Below are 20129 nucleotides of genomic sequence, written 5' to 3'. Positions count from 1 at the left end.
GTCTTCTTTAAAACATAGCTAACAAGAGGTACTGAGATGACACTGCCCCTCCACACCCGTAAACAATAATTGAAAATTTGGGGGATTGTACCTGTGTATCCATCTTGTTCATCAGTCATAGTACGCAATCTTTATTCGGACCCTTGATATTTGTGGGGTTTTTGTTGTGAAAAATGACGGAAATCTGTTTCACATTGAAGCCTTTGCTTGGGTCCAGTCTTTGAAATCATTCTTTGGGTCAATGACTTTTTTTTTTTGCCTTGTCATGGCTTGTAGTCACAAGTATAGTTTGCTGAAGCCACTCAATGTGGGTCGTTGTTTCCAGGTTCTGAACATGGAGGACGACATGAACTGGTACCGGGCCGAGCTGGATTCCAAGGAGGGCCTCATTCCTAGCAACTACATTGAAATGAAGAAGCACGAGTGAGTATGCACGTGAGCCTTTTTGCTTAAAAGCCATGTTGAAGCTCACACGTAGCAGGCTATTCACACTTGGCAGCAATTCTGTCACGCGCTTGGTGGCAGACAGTGTTACATTCCTACTTCTGTGAGTGCTTCCGCACTTCTCCAGTCATCTCTGTTGTCTACAGCTCTCGTGCTGTCTTCAAGGTTTGATACACACAACTGCCATCTAGCGTTTGGAGTATATGAATTTTAGGGGTGCTCCCAATATATCATAAGTACAGCAAACTAATACCACTGTAACATGAGAAGGCTTAATGACATTCGTATCTAATGTCATCTAAGACATCGAATGATGGTAGATGCTGTGTGCAGCTGGAGGTAATGTTATTTGCAGGCGATGGCAGTCATGATGCAACGTAGACTGCAATGATCGCAGCGTGTGTAAGAACCAAAATGTGGCCCCCATGCCGCAAAACATTTTTTTAATGCACATTCCGATCATGAAGTGCCGATTGTTGCTGCACAGCAATTGATATCACATCATCTGCTTGACAGGTACCAAGGCTACACTCACGTGTTCACTGATGGCTTTGTCGTCAAAGAGACAGCGACATCAGCATTTATAATTCCGGAATTGCGCGGAGAATATGCATGTCGGCTGGGCCATCTCACGTCTTCAACAACGTCGGAGCTCGTAGCGATTTTGCTAGCGATAAGCTTTATTAAAATGTCAATGATTCCAAGAAAATGGGGGGTAATTTCAGACCCTCTGGCGGCACTCGCATGTGTGGAAAATGTCACTTTAAAATACATTGATGTGCGTATGGTATACGCTGTACTAAAAGAGCTTTTAGAAGGTACGAAGTCGAATCATCGAGTGGCATTTCAGTGGTTCCCAGTCACTGCGAAATCAAGGGAAGTGAAATGACAAATGAGTTAGTGAAAACCACTTATCATTCTATGCAAACGTGCCTCATTCCTGTATCTCAATATGATGTAAATAGAATTTTAAGAACAATGAAACGTGAATTATGCTTGTCTACCTGGTTCACAGACAAAACAAAGGAGTCGATCCTGTATGCAGTTGATCCTAATCTTGAATCTCAATTAGACCGTGACCTCCCAAGGCATATCGATACACTCATACATCACCTAAGACTCAGAACTGCTTACACAAAGCACTTCCTACTTCGTATTCAACGTGCAACATCGTCAGCATGTTCATGCAGCTACAACGACAAAGATATCTATCACCTCTTGCTCGACTGTCTAAAACTCGACTGTCCGAAACACGAGACACACCAAAGGCCACTCGAACAGGAACTCCATAAGTTATATCCCGAGCCGCGATTTGCGTTGAATAAGATACTAGGCCCATGGCCATCTAAAACAAATGGCAAAGCAATGAAGGTGCTGCAACACTTCTTTGAAGAAACGAAGATTTGTGACGACTAGTGAGCGGACTATAGTTAAAAGTGAGCGTGTTGACTACGTGTTCGTACTGCCCATAGGAGAACTTTTGCTCTCACCTATGTAGGACTGTATATATGTATATATGCTATTTTGTCTTTTTTTTCTTTATTTTGTAACAATCAAATAAAAAGAGGATAGCCGTTGCCAAGTAATTATGACAAATACTCCTTAGTTTATTTTCTATTTTAGTACAAAAATAAAAACATTGACCTAAAATAAAGCTACTCATATACATCTCCCCAGCAAATATTTCTACAGGTCTACTGGAAAGCCATTCCCTGGTGGACAGTTATCGCAGTTATTTTCTTGTAGTTCCTGTTTTATGTTGGTGTATGGCATTACGTATTGGTTGGTCTGAAGCCAGTTCCCATTAGATACTGCTTCTATGTGTTGTAATGTGAGTGAAGGAATAAACACAAATGAACAAGGAGCCACATGTATCATTTCAACGAAATTCAGGCAATTACACTTACATCATTTGTGTTGTAATTGTGGTACAAAGGTTGAAATGGAAAGTTCTGTCACCCTGCCATTGGTGATTGATTTATCAGGACGAACTCGGTGGTGAAAAGGCCAGTGAACAATCCCAAGGTCCAAAAAAATTAATGAAGAGAATATATGCTCACCTTTGTCATGGGAACCAAATGCTGCAAGAATTTTGTGAATATGTATTTTAATAAGGAAGTTACGGGGGCTGGAGCATCTAGAAAGGCATTGGTAGTTCGCTCCGGTAGCTTAACAGAAAAAGCTGTACAGTTGGCTACTTCTAGCACGTTTACGAAGACGGAATAGAACAGGATAGAGGAATGCTAATACTCAGTAGATTACAAATGTTGTTATGGCAGGAAAAAGCAATCGCTCGAGCATCACACAAGGGACCAGTGGAATCAACACACCCAGACACACACATCCCTCCCGGACATTTTAATTTAGCATGTGTATATATACACTGTTGCAACAGCCCGTTGCAGGCACTGGAGACGCTGGAGAAATATGGAGAGACAGCATGAAGTGGCTGAAAGGAAACTTTAAAAGAGGTTTAATTGCATTACTTATATGGTGAAAATTTCTTTACATGACAAACATCTCATGACACAAGACAGAGATTTTGCTGCATAATGACAGTCTTCTGCCAAAAGAGCCAGTGGGGCTTATTATTAAGTGTCTCTCTTTCCCAGTTACACAGATGAGGAAACGGATCCGAATTTCGCTGTCCAATCACGGCACACACCACTCCTAATTAGCCACTCATACCCGCCCAGGTCATCGTCCTTCACCAGGGCGTGGCCACTGCACTCTGCACCTATGGCACCAAGGTGGCATGTGAAGGCCATAGGATGATGGGTCACACACTCTGACAACCGGCGCGTCGAAAGGTCCGCCACCTCCAAGTACCTTGCCGCTCGATTACTGGGATGGGTTGTCATACATGCTGAGGGTCGTTGTCTCCTCGAGAGGGGTGTCATGACCGGAAACTGTTGTGGTCATCTCGTGGAACACCTTGCGGCGTCGTACTGCATGGCGCCTCACTTTCCGGCTCGTGAGCACAGTGCACGTGCTGGTACACCTGTCTGCAGGCCAGCAGCTTTTCGGTGACTTGTTCCAAATTAGGGAATGCCACTGTCCCTTCCGCCCAGGTGTTGATCATAACAACAAACACACAAACAAATCCTTGCACGAACTTACATGAATAGTGGTGAACCCTGTCTTCCTGTCATTCATTTAATGCAAGGCCATTGACTGAGATAACAAACGATTTAGTTGACAGTAGCAGCAGTTCTTTAATAAGATGCTTTATCTGTTGCAACTGAAACTTAAGCTTGTTTTTGTTTTTCTTGTTTTTTTCTTTCTGCGCAGCTGGTATTATGGACGCATTACACGAGCCGATGCGGAGAAGCTTCTATCGAACAAGCACGAGGGAGCCTTTCTGATTCGCGTCAGCGAGAGCTCACCTGGTGACTTTTCTCTCTCTGTCCGCTGTGGTGATGGCGTCCAGCACTTCAAGGTTTGTTGGCATTTGTTAGCACCTGTGAATTAATCTCCAAATGTCTTGGCACAGCTGTTCGGTGCTCTAGGTGGTTGATGTTTGCAGTGAGGTACTCAGGGAGGAATGTGTCCAAACAAATAGCTAGAGTAGAATTACACACATTTGAATAGCTAGAGCAGAGTAACAAAGCATTAGTGGAGTATTGGTAGCAGTAGAAGCAGTCATTTAGTAGAAGATAAGAGTAGAGCAGCAGGAGTGTTGGAAGTGGTAAAGTCGATTGGATTGATTACGTAGTCATTGTATTAGAAGCAGGAATAGAGTAATAGATTAGAACAGAATAGTATTAGTACTAAAAGCAGTAGCACACTAGAATATATGGGCTGACATCATTTGCTGATTGAAGCTTGAAATAGCAAGAACATTTTTTCATTAAAAGCATATCAATACCCCTCTTCACACTAGCAGTCATATTAGTTTTTTTTTACGGTCACAGTTTGAAATATCTTGTTTGAATGACTGGCACAATCTAGCTTCAGGACTTCTGGCTTCTATTCACCATGGTCATGTAGCAGTTACGGTGTACGGCTGCTGGCTGCTGACTCAAACGTTGCTGGTTTGATCCTGGTCGTGTAATGGTAGAAGCCCGTGTAACGTGCGATGTCAGTGCACTTTAAAGGGTCCGTAAAACACCTCCGATATTTTTTTCAAACATTTCAAGTAAACGCATGCATCATGTGCAGAATGCTGTCGCGATCAACGATTCTACACGTGGCTCCCCCGCAGGGGCGTCTGCGTAAGTAGGCGTTTGGTGTGTAGCGGCACCACGGACCCGAGCTAACGGGGGAGTTTCCACTCCCTCCCACGCCTAGCCGTGCGTGGCTTTGACGTGTCCGGGGAAAAGGGGATCCTGGGGGTTGAGCCGACGCCGGGTGATTGGACCTTTAAGGCCCCCCAGCGAAGCAACACACCCCTTTGGCCCCGGCTTCACGTAGACGGCACCTCTGGGCTGACCCACCCAGGGGAAATCGGCAGTCGCCTTTTCCTATCTCTCTCTCCCCCCACATCGTCTTTTCTGCTCTTTAAATCTATCCTGTCTTCTAATGTCTTCTGTTACTTCTCCAATTTCATGGGCGGCTTGGGTTAACCTTGTGGAACTAGCCAACCTTGGCCTACGCGCATTAGGTTATCGTAGCGATGTACGGCTGGCGTCTGTATGTTTCGCGTTTCGTGAATCTTGTAGCGTCCCCTCGTTGGGCTCCGTGGTGGGTGGCTGCCATCGTTACTGAATTACATTCCTCTATCATGCATAGAACCTTTCGACTCCTCAATGATTGTGCCGCTTCAAAGCGCGTACGCACCGAAGAATTTTCTTTTTTCAGCCGACCCAAAGAAGTATTCCCTCGCTATCATGTTGTACACAGTGAGAAGCCCAAAAAAAACAGCCGGAGTATCGCGGTCACTGACAGCCACGTTAGGCGATGGCTATAAAGTTACAAAAATGGCTAGTGGCGACCTTCTTTTAGAACTCCGTGACAAAACACAATTTGACAAACTAAAGAACCTTGCAACATTCGGCGACATTCCCATCAGTGTAACACTGCATCGATCCATGAACTCTGCACGTGGAGTTGTTTCTGACAGACCTCCTTCATTTGAAGGAGGCTGCACTTCTCGAGGGCTGGAAAGAACAGAATTTGACCAATGTGAAGCGAATCGTCATCCGAAGGAACAACCAGAAAACCCCCACGAAACACTTGGTACTGACCTTTGCCACCAGTGAACTACCACAAACAATAGAAACTGGCTATACAAAGACACCGATCAGACCCTACATACCAAACCCCGGCCGATGTTACCAGTGTCAAAGGTTCGGCCATGGTTCTCAGAGCTGTCGTGGTCGACCTGCTTGTGCCAAATGTGGTGCCCAAGGCCACGTCTCTGACAAATGTGATGAAAGCCCACATTGTGTAAACTGTGACGGAGACCATGCGTCATATTCACGTTCTAGTCCACAGCGGAAAAAAGAAAGACATTATTACACTGAAGATTCGCGAAAATATCTCCTTCAAGGAAGCACGCCGAAGGTGTTCGGCTTTTCATGGCACAACTTACGCTGATGCGGCGCGTCAGGGGGCAGCGTCGCATCACCATCCGCCACTACCTAGGCCCACGCAAAGTGAGCCATCGGGTGTGGTGGCCGCCCCCATGGTGGAAGCAGCCAAGCCTGTTCCACCTACCAAGCCAGAGACTCAGGCGACTGCAGGGTCGTCGGGTCGACCGACCACGTCTCACCAGGCGAGGTCGCAAATACGCAACAGCAGCTCGCGTACGCGGGCGTCCAGTGCTTCACATGAGGCTATGGACACAAACACGGTACCTCAGGTGCTGGAAATGCAGCGTGGCTCCCTAGAGCGCGCTAAAAAAACCAAGAAACCAATAACAGGGCCCGACGACGGCCCTGCTACCTAAGTTACAACTTCCCACTTGAACAGCCACTTCATTTCCGTACACACAGCACCACTTTCCATCAAATATGGAAACGCAGATTGTACAATGGAATGTCAGAGGCCTTCTCACAAACCTCGACAATGTCCGAGAACTTCTACACATTCACTTATCAAAAGTGCTGTGTGTACAGGAAACACACTTAAAATCTAAACACACCAACTTTCTATGCAGTTACATTATTTTCCGAAAGGACCACGATGATGCCGTGGCATCATCTGGAGGTGTAGCTGTTATAGTTAAGCAAGGTTTAGCATGTAAACACTTAAAACTCCAAACGTCTCTTGAGGCAGTGGCTGTTTGAGTGGTGCTTCTAAGCAAACTCGCCACCATTTGCTCTATATACATGCCTCCACATTTTCAACTACACAAACATGAATTCCAGTCCTTGATAGATAGACTTCCTGAACCCTATCTTGTTCTAGGGGACTTTAATGCACATAACAGGCTATGGGGCGACTCTCGTTGTGACACCCGAGGTCGACTGATTGAACAGTTTCTTCTCTCTTCAAGCGCGTGTCTCCTGAATCGAAAAGAACCAACCTATTATAACCTCGCTAACAATACCTATTCCTCAATAGACCTAAGCATAGTATCTCCATCGCTTGTGCATCTACTTCACTGGAAAGTCATCACTAATCCCTACGGAAGTGACCATTTTCCAGTAGTTTTGAGCACACCTACATCAACTGAATGCCCGCCCCAGGTTCCGAAATGGCTATTAAGCAAAGCCAACTGGGAACAGTTTTATACCATCACTCATTTAAATTGGCGCGACATATTCACTTTAAGCATTGATGTGGCTGTCGACTATTTTACAGCGTCTCTGATTGATGCAGCAACAAAAAGCATACCACAAACGAATGGACACCCTGGAAAACGACGTGTGCCATGGTGGAACTAAGTGTGCCGAAATGCGCGCAAGCAGCAAAACAAAGCATGGAGATTGCTTCGGAACTTACCGACAGCCGAAAATCTTGACACATTTAAGAAAATGAAGTCTCAGGCCAGGAGAACGCATCGGCAGGCCAGAAGAAAAAGCTGGCACAAGTTTTCATTGGGGATTAATTCATATACCCAAGAGGATGAAGTCTGGAACATGGTTGGTAGAGTAGCAGGAAGACAAGTGCATTCACTTCCACTCTTAAACACACAGGGTGACAGCCTGGAAGATCAGGCGAACTTCCTCGGTGCACACTTCGAACAGGTGTCTAGCTCGTCACACTATACTGAAGCTTTTCAAAGATATAAAGCAAAAATAGAAAAGCACAAACTGGAATACAAGTGTACAAAATACGAGGCATACAACCAACCTTTCAACTTAGCTAAACTCCTGCAGTAATTCACTAAACTCCTGCAGTAATTCTGCCCCAGGCCACGACCATGTCATGTATGAAATGTTGAAAAACCTGCCGCTCGAAACGCGAAAAACTTTACTCTCCCTATACTATGCTATCTGGCTTTCTGGCACCATCCCTGCTTCCTGGAAAGAGGCCATTGTTATCCCTATTTTGAAACAGGGCAAGGACCCTTCCTCAGTTTTAAGTTATAGGCCAATTGCATTAGCCAGCTGCCTTGGTAAACTTTTTGAAAAAATGATAAACCGCCGACTTTTATATTTCCTTGAAACACAATGTGGGTTTCGAGAGGGTAGATCCACCACCGACCATCTGGTGCGTATCGAGGCACAGATCCGAGACGCTTTCGTCCACAAACAATACTTCCTCTGTGTGTTTCTCGATATCGAGAAGGCTTACGACACAACATGGCGTTTTGGCATATTAAGAGACTTGTCTCACCTGGGTGTGCGCGGTAGAATGCTTTCCATAATCGAGAGTTACTTGTCCAATCAGACATTCTGTGTGCGTGTGGGAAGTGTTCTCTCCCAAACATTTGTTCAAGAAACGGGAGTACCGCAAGGCGGTGTACTTAGTTGTACACTTTTTATTATCAAAATGAATTCCTTGCACCTGTCCATCCCCCGCAACATGTTCTATTCCACATATGTCGATGACGTCCAGCTTGGCTTCAAGTCATCTGGACCGTTAGCCTACATTGGCTAGTGATCGGTCCATATCGGAGTACATAAAAGCAGCTTAGCAGAGCATATTTAGCAATAAACACATATATACACAATTATTTATACATATAACTATTCACATATGCACATACATACTACATACATAAGCGCGTGTACATATGTGCATTTTCACAACATACCCAAATATAGTTTGTTTCATTCATCATCGTCATATATAATAAGTGACTGGGTAAAAGCACTAATTAGCACAGGAGAAAGTGAGAAAAAAAACACCTATTTATATGTCTTGATGCTGCAAGCAAAATAATTTCACACTGTGCTTAAAATTTCCTGCCACTTTAACTTCTAAGGGTAGTTGGTTCCAAATTTTAGTCCCATAAAATTCCAATAAGCGTTTTCCATATAAGTTATAGCTTGTAGGTAAGTTAAAATTGCCATTCGATGCGTGTCTAGTGTTTCGCGATGGTATTGTAAATAGAGTGGAGGAGAGGAGAAAGCTAGTGCCTATAATTTTCTGAACATAAAGGGCAACCTTATAATCGCGAAGTACATATTCGCTGACGTCCAGCTTTTTTAAGTCATGCAACCTGGCAATGTGTGAACGCCAGGTTCAGCTAGGTTTGAACAAGGTCTCCAAATGGGCAGAAGAAAATGGATTCCGACTGAATCCACAAAAAAGCACGTGTCTTGTTCTCCCGAAAGAGAGGTATACACTCAGAACCTGACACTCAATAGAATGGTTAAAGTCTATCTGGTAATGCCGAGCATAAATTTTTAGGCCTAATTTTTGACCACAAGCTAACCTTCATACCGCAAATTAAGTATCTAAAAACAAAATGTATAAAAGCCATGAGTGTTCTGAAAGTGTTGTCACGTACTACGGGGGGTAGCGACAGGCAATGTCTCATAAATTTGTATAGGAGCCTCATTTGCACACGCTTAGATTATGGGGCCGTTGTTTATCAGTCTGCGACTCGAAGTGCTTTGAAGATGCTGGATCTTGTGCACCATTTGGGCATCCGCCTTTTTACGTATGCCTTTCGCACCAGCCCTGTAGAAAGCCTTTACATTGAGTCAAATGAGTGGTCGCTTCATCTGCAAAGAACTTACATGTCCTTTGTATATTTCCTTAAGGTAAAAGCAGACAAGAAGCACCCCTCGTACTCTACTATTAATGATTTGTCGAGCTCCATTTTGTTTCAAAACAGGCCTTCGATGAGTCAGCCCTTCTCAGTTCGCCTGAAGGGTCTAGCTGAGAAAACTGGAGTGTCACTTGAACACAGTTTAATGGCTCCTGTAGCATACCCGCCACCGTGGCAGTGGCAGACTATAGACTGCAATGTGTCTTTCCTAGAAGTTACAAAACATGCGCCTATTGCCCATATCCGAACATACTTCCTGGAACTTCAACACAAATACACACGTCCTGAGTTCTTTACAGATGCCTCTAAGTCTAACTCCTCTGTGTCCTACGCTGCTGTTGGCCCTTGCTTTTCGGAGGTTGGCCCTTTACATCCAGGCACAAGTATCTTCACAGCGGAAGCTTACGCGATACTTGTGGCAGCTAAACACATCAAACAATTACAAATACAAAAAGCAGTAATTTATACAGACTCTCTCGGTGTGGTAACGGCTCTGCACAATCTCAAAACACAAAAAAACCCTGGCCTTGTCTCACTTTACTCCATTTTATGCACACTCTACACACTCAACCAACATGTTGTAGTGTGCTGGGTGCCAGGGCACCGTGAGATTCAAGGCAACGTGATGGCGGATCAGCTTGCTGCATTCGTCCACGAAAGCACCGCCACTACACCTATATCAATCCCGGCCCTTGATCTTAAGCCGTCTCTCAAATGAAAGCTCAGGGACTACTGGCAGAGCAAGTGGGATAGACACATACAAAACAAACTACACGTTATCAAGCCACACCTTGTCCATTGGCCACCAGTATCAAAATCACGTCGTACAGAGGTAACACTAACGAGGCTCAGGATAGGACACACATACACGATACACTCATATATCTTTTGTCCGGTGGCGATCCACCATTGTGTGACAGATGTGGTGAAGCACTAACAGTTCTTCACATTAAATTCAGTGCAAACAATTAGACTCTCTAAGAAAACATTTTTCATTACCCTACCGACAACATATACGTTTACACCCTGCAATGTTCGTTGGTAAGGAACCACTGTTCACTCACAAATCGGTGCTAGCTTTTTAAGAGATGTTCGCTTTTATCATGTCATATACCCAGGCAATGCGTAGCGCGACCTCTCAAGAGAGGTTGCTGCTGCAGTGACTACATTAAAAGCACTTGCCTTGCAGCCCTTGGACGCAAGGGCACTGATGAGTCACTTGTGCTAGCGCAGAATATTTTTACACATGTTTTTATTATCAAAACCATTTGTCACCAATTTTTACTATCCATATCACGCCACTGTCATGATTATAATGCTTTTGTTTTACCCGCATTATAGCGAGGAATTTTAAGGCCCCTATACAGCCACGCAACATATCATTGTCCAACTCTAGTCATTGAAATGCCGCTCTTTGGCCATCAATTGGTCCTTGCGCCATAAGTCGCCACACATCATCATCATTACACGTGGCACAGCTACAAGCTGACGGCGCACCACGAATTTCAGAAAACAATCCCTCCTTCTTTCCGGGCCTTTCGGGCCTCCGCGTGACGCGCCGTTCCCTATCTCTGACGTGTCAAGCCAAATATTCTGTGATTGGTTGAGCAAAAACCTACGACTTTCGGTCAGTCTGCTAGCAGCTGTCCGCCTTGCTTGTTGTTTGTCGTATTGCCCGCATGTGTGCAATGCGTACTGCGCATGGTGTGACCCCATACAGGTCCATCGCGTTGGCGATCCTTTGAAGGCATGCGCACAACGCAGGGTCCATACTGGCACGAGTACAGCAGCCACAGTTTGCCAACAAGCATGCAGCTGCAACGGAACTGGTTGAGTTGACAGGCGTAGTCGCGGATACCGGATGTAGATGGTGTTTGACGCAGTCTGTCAATGATGACGTATGCCACATGAGATTGGAAAGGACATGGGAGGGGCACTCAGCGAGAGGGCTAAGCGGCTTGGGAGAGTATACCAGCGAAAGGGAGCGCAGGAGAGAGCAAAAAGAGTGATCGTTGCAGTTTCGATAATCAAACTCGTCTAACTCTGCCATTACTTCACCGTTTCGAAAAATTCTCAAGGCTCCGTGTTTGTTGTGAACTCGTGCACAATTTCCCCACCACAACTGAATTTCAACCTCTGGGTGGTTCATGGGCCCTTTCCAGAACACCAGATTGTCAAAATCTGCAGCTGAGTCTACACTGTCCTTAATAATGTAATCATAGTTTGGAGCGGAAACACCAATAATTATTATTGAACTTGTGGTTTCAGGTGTTCCACTTGTGCACATCTCTCATGCATGTGCAGATGAGAATCGTATGGTTGGCCATGGTATCCTCTTTTTTCAGTGGTGTAATTTGTAACATCCATTCATGAAGCAACGGCTGCTGTGATGCATGGAGATTGTGACTGCCTTTGCTGAACCGAGGTGTCTTACGACATGCAGGTCCTACGAGACACGATGGGCAAGTTCTTCTTGTGGGTAGTGAAGTTCGCTTCGCTTAACGAGCTGGTTGAGTACCATCGCTCGGCCTCCGTCAGCCGCTCGCAGGACATCAAGCTTCGCGACATGCACCCCGAAGAGGTGAGGAGCATTGCACGCATTGCTTACCTGTCACTGCGACCCACTTTTGTTACCCACTTGGCCGAAGCACTTAACCAGTGCACACATTTTGCCTGATGATCATGAAGGGTTTCAAACAGCTGGGAGCTTCTCTAGATGGCACAGATGTGTCAGAGTGGCGGGTGGCACAACATTACCTTTTCATGCTCCCTAATAGCATTTCATTTAAACATTTTAATAGCATTAAAAAAACATCAAGTGACACATTATAAAGAACCTGAGATGGTTGATATTATCTAGAGCCTTCGACTTCAGCATGCCCCATAATCATACATTTCTTTAAGCATGTAAAACCGTGAAAATTGCGTATATTTTAGTATTCATTTATTTGTGGTAAGGCTAAAGTGAATTTAGCCTACAATGAAACTATGACTTTTTTCATAAGCTTAACCAGAAAGTTGATGCTTTAGCTGGTTAACAAATCAATGCTCAGCCAGACACAAGGCAATGCTGCTGTGCAACACATCAGCTTAGTGTCACTCTGTGAGCAAATTCTACGAGAGCTAGCTCTGTGTCCTAAAGAAACCCTCAACACTTTTCCAAGTAATCATTGAATGGCTAAATTAGAGGAGTATATTGTGTCGCGAATTGACTGCCGCTAAAACGTACAATCGGTGAAGTACGAGCAGAGCTACAAAGCTTTGTTGCGCACTTTAGGCACCTTTTCTTTCTCTTTTCGTACCAGCGAGCACGCTCAAATGTGGACTTGGGAGGGGGTGGGGGGTGGCAACGGACGTTGTGACCTTAAGCACAGTCGTTTTTTTTTTTCCCTTCAAAAGCATGGCAGCTTACTTTCAGTTCAACTGCAAGCGAGTGCACGGCCACATATTGGCTGCCGCAATAACTACACTGTTCACGATGTTCAAACCACCGGATGGCTGTGGACTTCAGGTTTATGACGCAGTCATTTGGGTTTGTGGATATCATTTATCAAGAGAAAAGGGAAGAATGTCTGTGTAACTTCAAAAATTAATTGCAAATTGCAGGCCACAAGGTGCACTACACTATTTGGCTCGCATGTTTTAAGGAGCCTCTACTATGCAGATCGGCACCGTTTTTTGGCCTTGTTTGAAAAGTGTTGCTGGGCCCCTCTAAAACAGCTTCATTCTAGCATAATAGTACACGTGCATCAAGAGTCATTGCCCCACAGCGAAGCAGGCTGTGCTGACCCCCGCCCCAAATGCGGGTCATCACGCACAGGAGACCACGCCCGGAGTCCAACCTCAGCCGAGGCACCAGCATGTACTGACTCCCCTCAAGGTTCCGACAGGAAACAATGCCGGCCAGACAGCTCAAGTCGGAGCTGGTGTACTGGAAGATAAGAGCCAGGTATTTCTGTGCCTCGCCAGCCGACAACTTCTGCTGCTGGACAACTGCTTGCTGTACGCTTGGCTGGTGCCGAAGACGCTTCCTCTTGTGTTTGTTCCGCAAGAAGGCCACTTTTCTTTCTGATGGAAGACTGTCACCTACGTGACTGTTCGTCTGCCTCACACTCGTCTTGGCCACATGCTCTTTTGAATGACCTGGCAAAGCTCTGCAGCGTGCACTGAGGTGTTGTCTGCTTCTCGTAGCTATTCCGTTGTGTCACCATGTTTGCGTGCTGTGTTTCTTTCTTTTCCCCTGCTGCTTGGCCTCATAGCTTCAGGTTGCTGAGGGTTGCTGGGCTCGGCCAGATTCCGAGAAGGGCCTCAGTCTTCTAAGCTGCACCTGTTGTTGTAATTACCCACTCAATCTTAGCAGCCCGTTAAGTGGAGCTTGTATTGCCTCACAGTTGTTGGTGGCGATGTGTGACTGACAAAAAAAAAAGTGCACCCACTGGCACAACAAAATGCAGCTGTCGAAGACACGCCAGTCACGTGTATTTGTATGCACTGTTTTCCAATATTTGATGCTATCTCTATTGGGGGCTTGTTGGCAATCGGCTGTTCGTGATGCGAAAATTTGATCTTTTATCAAGGTTGTTAAAGTGAGTTGTCATTTCACATTGCCATGTGTCGATGTAGCCCACATGTGGGTTGTTGCTGCCTATAGTAACCCAAGTGTTTCGCTGTTAAGCACGTGGATAAAGGTCCAGTCCCTGGCATGGAGGGAGGACACATTTCAATGGAAGCATAGCACAATGTGGTAGACAGAAAGAAAATTAGTAGGTCTGGCACACTTGCCCCCCATTTTTTCAATATTGCAAAGGGTCCTCAAAATACCCAAGCAGCATCATTAAGGTCACAGTTATCATCTTTCGAAAAGCAGCTCTTGCTGAAGTGCCCTTTCTTCGCTCACATGTCGGTAATCTTCTGGCAGATTTTGGATATGCTGACAACTGCTTTTCAAGCTACGTCACAAATTTGTAGAAGTGCTCTGCTTCAGACGTGCATATGGTGATGCTAATTTAGAATCAGCAAACATGCGAAGCTACCGCCACCATATTTTCTTGCTGATATATAGCTACTCGACTTAGCAGATGGGAAATAGCTTCTGAAAGAACACCAACCTTTTGAATTGTTTTTCATGTTTGAATGTCTTTCTGCCTTTACTTTGACTACAGCTGTCATGATAAACATGGCACTTTTGAAAAGTACAGCACACGGGATGATCTTCGTGGGCCTGATTTTTGAAAGCCGAGATCAGATGTTTTGTATCGCTTTTCTTTAGTCTCTGTGACACTACTGTGACCTAACGAGACCTGGAATGGACATGCCATTGATTGTGTTGTAGAGCACGCCCAGTCATTACTCTTAGCATGCTATTGATTCAAGGAAAGAAACCACTGCTAAAGAGACTTGTCATCTTTCTGCCAATGGTATTGCCCTGGAAGATAGCATGCTGCCAGCATGATTACAGCAACAGCACAGCGCTGTATCTTGCATTAGGGCAACTGCCAGTCTTTGTCGAAGTCCATTGAGGATTTACTCAACCTGAATGATGACATGACTTCTTCAATTCCAGTTCATTCGCTTGTGAGGGCCTCAAGACTGGTCCTTTCCACATGCAGTCCTATCTGTAATAGGCACTCTGGCCTGTGGCAATTCTAGCAATGTGCACTTAGAAACTACAGCGGCCATTCCAGAAGACAAAGCACCTGCAGGTTTAAAGGTGCTGGCAGAGTTGAATTTCGTTCAACAGTGGCACATCTGAAGCTTTTCCTTCATTCATGATGAGACAAATGTAGGCACTATTGGTGGCCTCCCACTTGCACATGTTGACTTTGCATGAATTAGTCTTGGACATCTGCACTTCTCAACCTGGTTGTCAAGCCTACACATTCAGCAAAGTTGTGCAGTGAAGGAGCGGCCACAGGGGTTTTCAGAACTCCCTTCGGCTTGTTTTTGGGGTCGAGCCGATGAGTAAACATTGGGTTGTTTAGTCTCTGACTGAGGTGGCTAAATATAGACTTTGTGCTGAACTTCTTTTGTGCATTCAAACACTGAAGATAGTCAGCCCTCAAAGCCAAGGTGGAGGAGGATTGAAAGAGGAAGGTCAGGGAGGTTAGCCAGTTCTCAGTTCGGCAAGTTGGCCTCAAAATACACTTTGAAGCCTGCAGTGCTTCTGTGGGTGACTAAGGCAATGATGTCACCAACGGTTTGTGGAGCCAGTTTATAGCGAAGCAGCACATGCTTTTTTACGGCACTGCACCACTTCTCTCTCAACACATGAACTTCCATGAAGCCAAGCGAAGAATAGACACTGAGCCATCTGGAATAGTTACAAGCCATTCAGTAGCCCTAAGAAGGCTTTTTTCTCAGGCTCAAGCTAGTCAATACTGTGTCATTCCATGCACTGCTCCTGTAATCAACTCTTCAGAGCTCACACACTAGGATGTTGTACTTGTGAACCTTGGCAACAAACTTTCATGGCGCTTTTTCTCCATGACATGAAGCATCTGGAAAGCCTTTGGTGGATGACCAACAGCAATGTGATTGATGGCACGATAATCCTTCAGTGGTGCCTCTTAAGATGTCACCGTCTTTATTGGTTTCTGGCCTCCCTTATGAATGTCTTTGGGGAGATAAGCGATTATGCTGGGACGAGAAATGCAACCAGTCATACACAGTGTCCTTTGCCATGGCGTGATCATCACTGGCTTCTTTGAACTTTCTCCTAGAGATCTCTGCACTGCAGAAGATAGGGTAGTGCACACAGTCTTCGTGCAGTGATGGGTTCTAATACATTACGGGAATTTCAAGATGGTGCCATCATTGTCTTGTGTCTTTGTCCGACCAGCACCTCCTTAAAGCTGGCGGAGACAGCAGCCGCGTGTTTCTGCACGACTGTTACGTTACCATTTATTTGAACAAAAACGGCTACACATTTAGGGCAGCGAAGATTGAGTGGCACATTACGGAGAGGGGCCTGTGGCATCTTTAACTCATTGCATATGGAACAATCAAAGGACCAGCAACACCATGCTGACTTCACATGGGTACGCTAAGAACCCCTTCATTCCTTTTTGACAGATGAGTATTTCTATGCCGACCCAGTGAGAAAACCGGCCTTCCATTCATCCGTCTTATCTCTCTATCACATAAGGCGATCACCACTGCAAAGAAGTAAAAGCAAATGGGCGTTCACTCCGGGGCTTGGTTTCACACCGAGGTCTCCACGCTCCGAAGGCGAGTGTTGCATTATCGGAACAGCTGTACACACCAGAAAAATTCAAGCTTTGGGAGATTTTGATGTCAAACGCTTATTTCAGTGGTCATGGGATGTGTATGCCATGGGACAGCATTCAAGACCTTGCCCTATTGCACACACCTAAGTGATTGCAATGAAGCCATGCCAATGCCACCCAAAAACGGCATACCAAGGGTGGCTTCCACCTACAATAAAACGCAATGCTTACGCTTCACTTAGGCAACTCTTACTAAAAATGTTACGTGATTTTTTTTTTTAGGTGACGTCAATGCTTCTTGGATACACACCTCCCCCCTTCAGTCAATGCTCTTTGGCCTTGCTTGGCACTTATGTTGTAAAACACTATATTCATCATGGCAGCATTATTATCATTATTATTAGAGCACCATTTGGCTTAGCCCTTTGTTGTTGTTGTTTTTTGCATAGGTAACCCATTATACAGCGAGCATGCTGATTTACTACAGAATTATAGTCTGTGTGTCTTTGATAATGCGGGAGAGTTTTGCACGAGTTAGCCCCTATGTAATCGGCGTTGAGGCGTTGAAGGGCACAGATTATCAAGTATCAAGTGCCAGCTACGTTTCCCGCAATGTTATCGGAGAAGGCATACATTGGCAGCCTGTAGTAGATATCATAAGAGCATTTTTTTCCCCTCTTTTTAATGAAGGTCTTATGCCTTGCAAGCCAAGGAGATATGTGCACATTTCTTATTAGCTGCCAGGTTGTGCTTGCAGCTTTCAGCCTTATTTTTTATTTATTATGTGAACTGCCCCTTTAAATTTTTGTTTTCTTGTTTGTTTCATTTAGTCCCTGCAAACTAATTATTATTATTATTATTATTATTATTATTATTATTATTATTATTATTATTATTATTATTATTATTATTATGACAAAGAGTAAAATGGCCACAGAGTGCCAAGTCAGTGTGGTCTCTAAACCACAATTGTGTGGCCTTCCACAAGTGAAACTTGGCACTGGCTTTTTCCATGTAAAGTAGTCAAAAATATATGAAAGACAGAAACGTGCATACAGTACTTTTAAACATGAAAATTGAAGGTTGCAACGCATCATCCAGGAACGTTCTCACAGTTGCGACGTAACAGCATGGTTCTCAATACATGGGATTCTATGAGAGCTTTGCCGGTATGCTATACTTTATGCTTATAACCCCTGTGATACTCAGGAGGGGAGGGGAATAGGTTTAAGCTTCCCCCGTGACTGGTTCTAATTTTTCATAGGTATATATTTATGCACACATGCACAAACATACATCATGGGTGGCCAAAGCACATCCCCCCCCCCCCATCACAGGCACGCACACGCAAAAACAATTTCTGGCTACGTCCCTGCTTGTATCATCAAACATCACAGAAATTGCAACCACGTCTGACTAGGCTTGTCTTTTTTCTGCTTTACTCTGCTCAGTGCCTCGTGCAAGCCATGTACGACTTCCAGCCCCAGGAGAACGGGGAGCTCGAGTTTCGTCGCGGTGACATCATCAACGTCCACGACCGCTCGGATGCCAACTGGTGGGAGGGCGAGATCGGCTCGCGCCGGGGGTACTTTCCGGCCACTTACGTGGTGCCCTACCACACGTAGTGTGCTCTCCCCGACGAGTCCACGCCGGGCGAAGGCCACTACGGCTGTCACAGTCTTGTCCCACGGCGCGGGCCACCCCATCTGTAGGGAGAAGGAAGAGGGTGCTTTCTCCTCGCCGCGCGGTGATCTGAAATTTTGTCTAGCAATGCCAGTCCAACGGGCTGGGCTCTTTGTATTGCTTCAGTCCACGTGTGGCAGCAATGGTCTGAACAAAGAAGCATAGATAGGTGCTGCAGTAACACAGCATAAACTGCAAAGGATGACCATGTGACAATTGGCGATGAACTTCCTCAGACATAACTTTGCTTTGAAAGTGTAAGTGTAGTGCTGGTTATCGGGTGCTTCTTTTGTCTTGATTATGTCACGCTATGACTAAGCAGCTCGAAGAGCCCACTAAGCAAGCCTGCCATGTCTTTTTTTTTTTTTTTTTCAAGCAGTGCAAGGTGCTCTTTTTCTCAGGCCACTCTCAATCAATGCGGCATCGAAAAGTGGTAGGCTTGTGGACTCCCAAGTTGAGGTCGCTCACAGAGCACGTCAAGTGGGGGTATGCCACAAATGCACGAGGGGAGATGCTAGGGGTGTCCCCGGACAGTTGTTGGGACCAGTAGTGTGTCCCCCATTTAGTTTTGTCGTGCTCTTTTTTTTTTTTTTGTACTGAGGAGAATTTGACATCAGGCCAGTTATCCCCCCTGCCTTCCTCCTGATAACATTGATCAGTGAAATTCGCTGCAGCTATGGCGGAGGCGCAGCCGAGGTCATTAGTGTTTGTCGCTGTCCCCACACCGAAAGGTTGCCAGCCACAATCGCTGTTATCTGAAAGAGAATTGCAACTTCGGAAAGCACCGGTTTACACCAAGTGTCGCTGGTGTGGCTCAACTGGTCATCTAGTCTCTTCTCTCGTGAGACTCTTCCAAGTTTGGCTTCGCGAGGAAGCTCGGTGCATTTTGAGGCTACTATTACGCCAAAGGGAGGCATGTGTGTAAAACTGTTAGACAAACGCTAGCACTCCTGTAGTTGCATTCTGTGCTTTACAGAGTATGTCCACCGGGTTCCTCGGCTAGCTAATATCGCTCAGTGCTGTTACAGCAGCGCCAGGTGGAGCAGCGTAGCCATATTCAGGGCTTCGTCGGCGTATGTCACAGCAGAAATGTTCTCGATTACATTTCACAGGAACAGGTTTACCTCTTTCAGTATTCGCCAGGGTTGAATAACATCTTTTCAGCCACGAACATGGATTCGGTATCTGCCGTCACAGGCGTGATGTCTCAGGGCAGTGCGCGACACGGGTGCCTTATCGTGTTGAGGCTGCAGAACGTGAAAGGCTGTGAAGACCGCAATGCTTATCGCCTAGGTATGCCTTGTGGGTAGCTAAGTGGTGCGAGGAAAGTGGGGGGTCACCCAGAGCTTTCCGCATTCTTTGTTGAGGAGGCAGGGTCAATAAGTTGTGGAACGGGAGTCTCGCGCACCATTTTCTACTTGCACAGCATTCACCAGAACCTGGCATGACGCACAGTGCGAACTTCAAACCATGATGAGGCAACGACCATGGGTGAACTGTAAACTGGATCTGTGGACACGCTCTACTACTTCGGGAACCGTTGGATTGCAGCAGTTGTGAAGTGGAAGCATGGTATTGTAAGTGTTTGTTTTGTGGTTCATAAAGTAAGGGTAGGAGCAACTCTGAAGGAGCCACAACTTTGCCAGCACTGTTAAGTGCAGTTTACA

General features: G+C 45.5%; 1 protein-coding gene across 2 annotated transcripts in view; it reads left to right on the top strand.

Moving 5' to 3' along the window:
* Nucleotides 1–18833, top strand: part of drk (growth factor receptor-bound protein 2 drk) — a 33167-nt gene extending 14334 nt beyond the window's left edge. Inside the window, exons 2-6 of one of the 2 annotated variants that reach the window (XM_037431207.2) lie at nucleotides 326–423; nucleotides 3736–3883; nucleotides 11997–12134; nucleotides 13374–13502; nucleotides 18231–18833. In XM_037431207.2, coding sequence (XP_037287104.1) covers nucleotides 326–423; nucleotides 3736–3883; nucleotides 11997–12134; nucleotides 13374–13502; nucleotides 18231–18404 — 687 coding nt within the window. In that variant the 3' untranslated portion in view covers nucleotides 18405–18833. The remainder of the gene's footprint in view (nucleotides 1–325; nucleotides 424–3735; nucleotides 3884–11996; nucleotides 12135–13373; nucleotides 13503–18230) is intronic. The other variant, XM_037431208.2, reaches the window with a different exon arrangement.
* The last annotated feature ends 1296 nt before the right edge of the window (nucleotides 18834–20129 follow it).

This window comes from Rhipicephalus microplus, chromosome 7, assembly GCF_043290135.1.
Source record: "Rhipicephalus microplus isolate Deutch F79 chromosome 7, USDA_Rmic, whole genome shotgun sequence".
NCBI lineage: Eukaryota > Metazoa > Arthropoda > Arachnida > Ixodida > Ixodidae > Rhipicephalus > Rhipicephalus microplus.
This window is presented reverse-complemented; position numbering and strand designations above follow the sequence as displayed.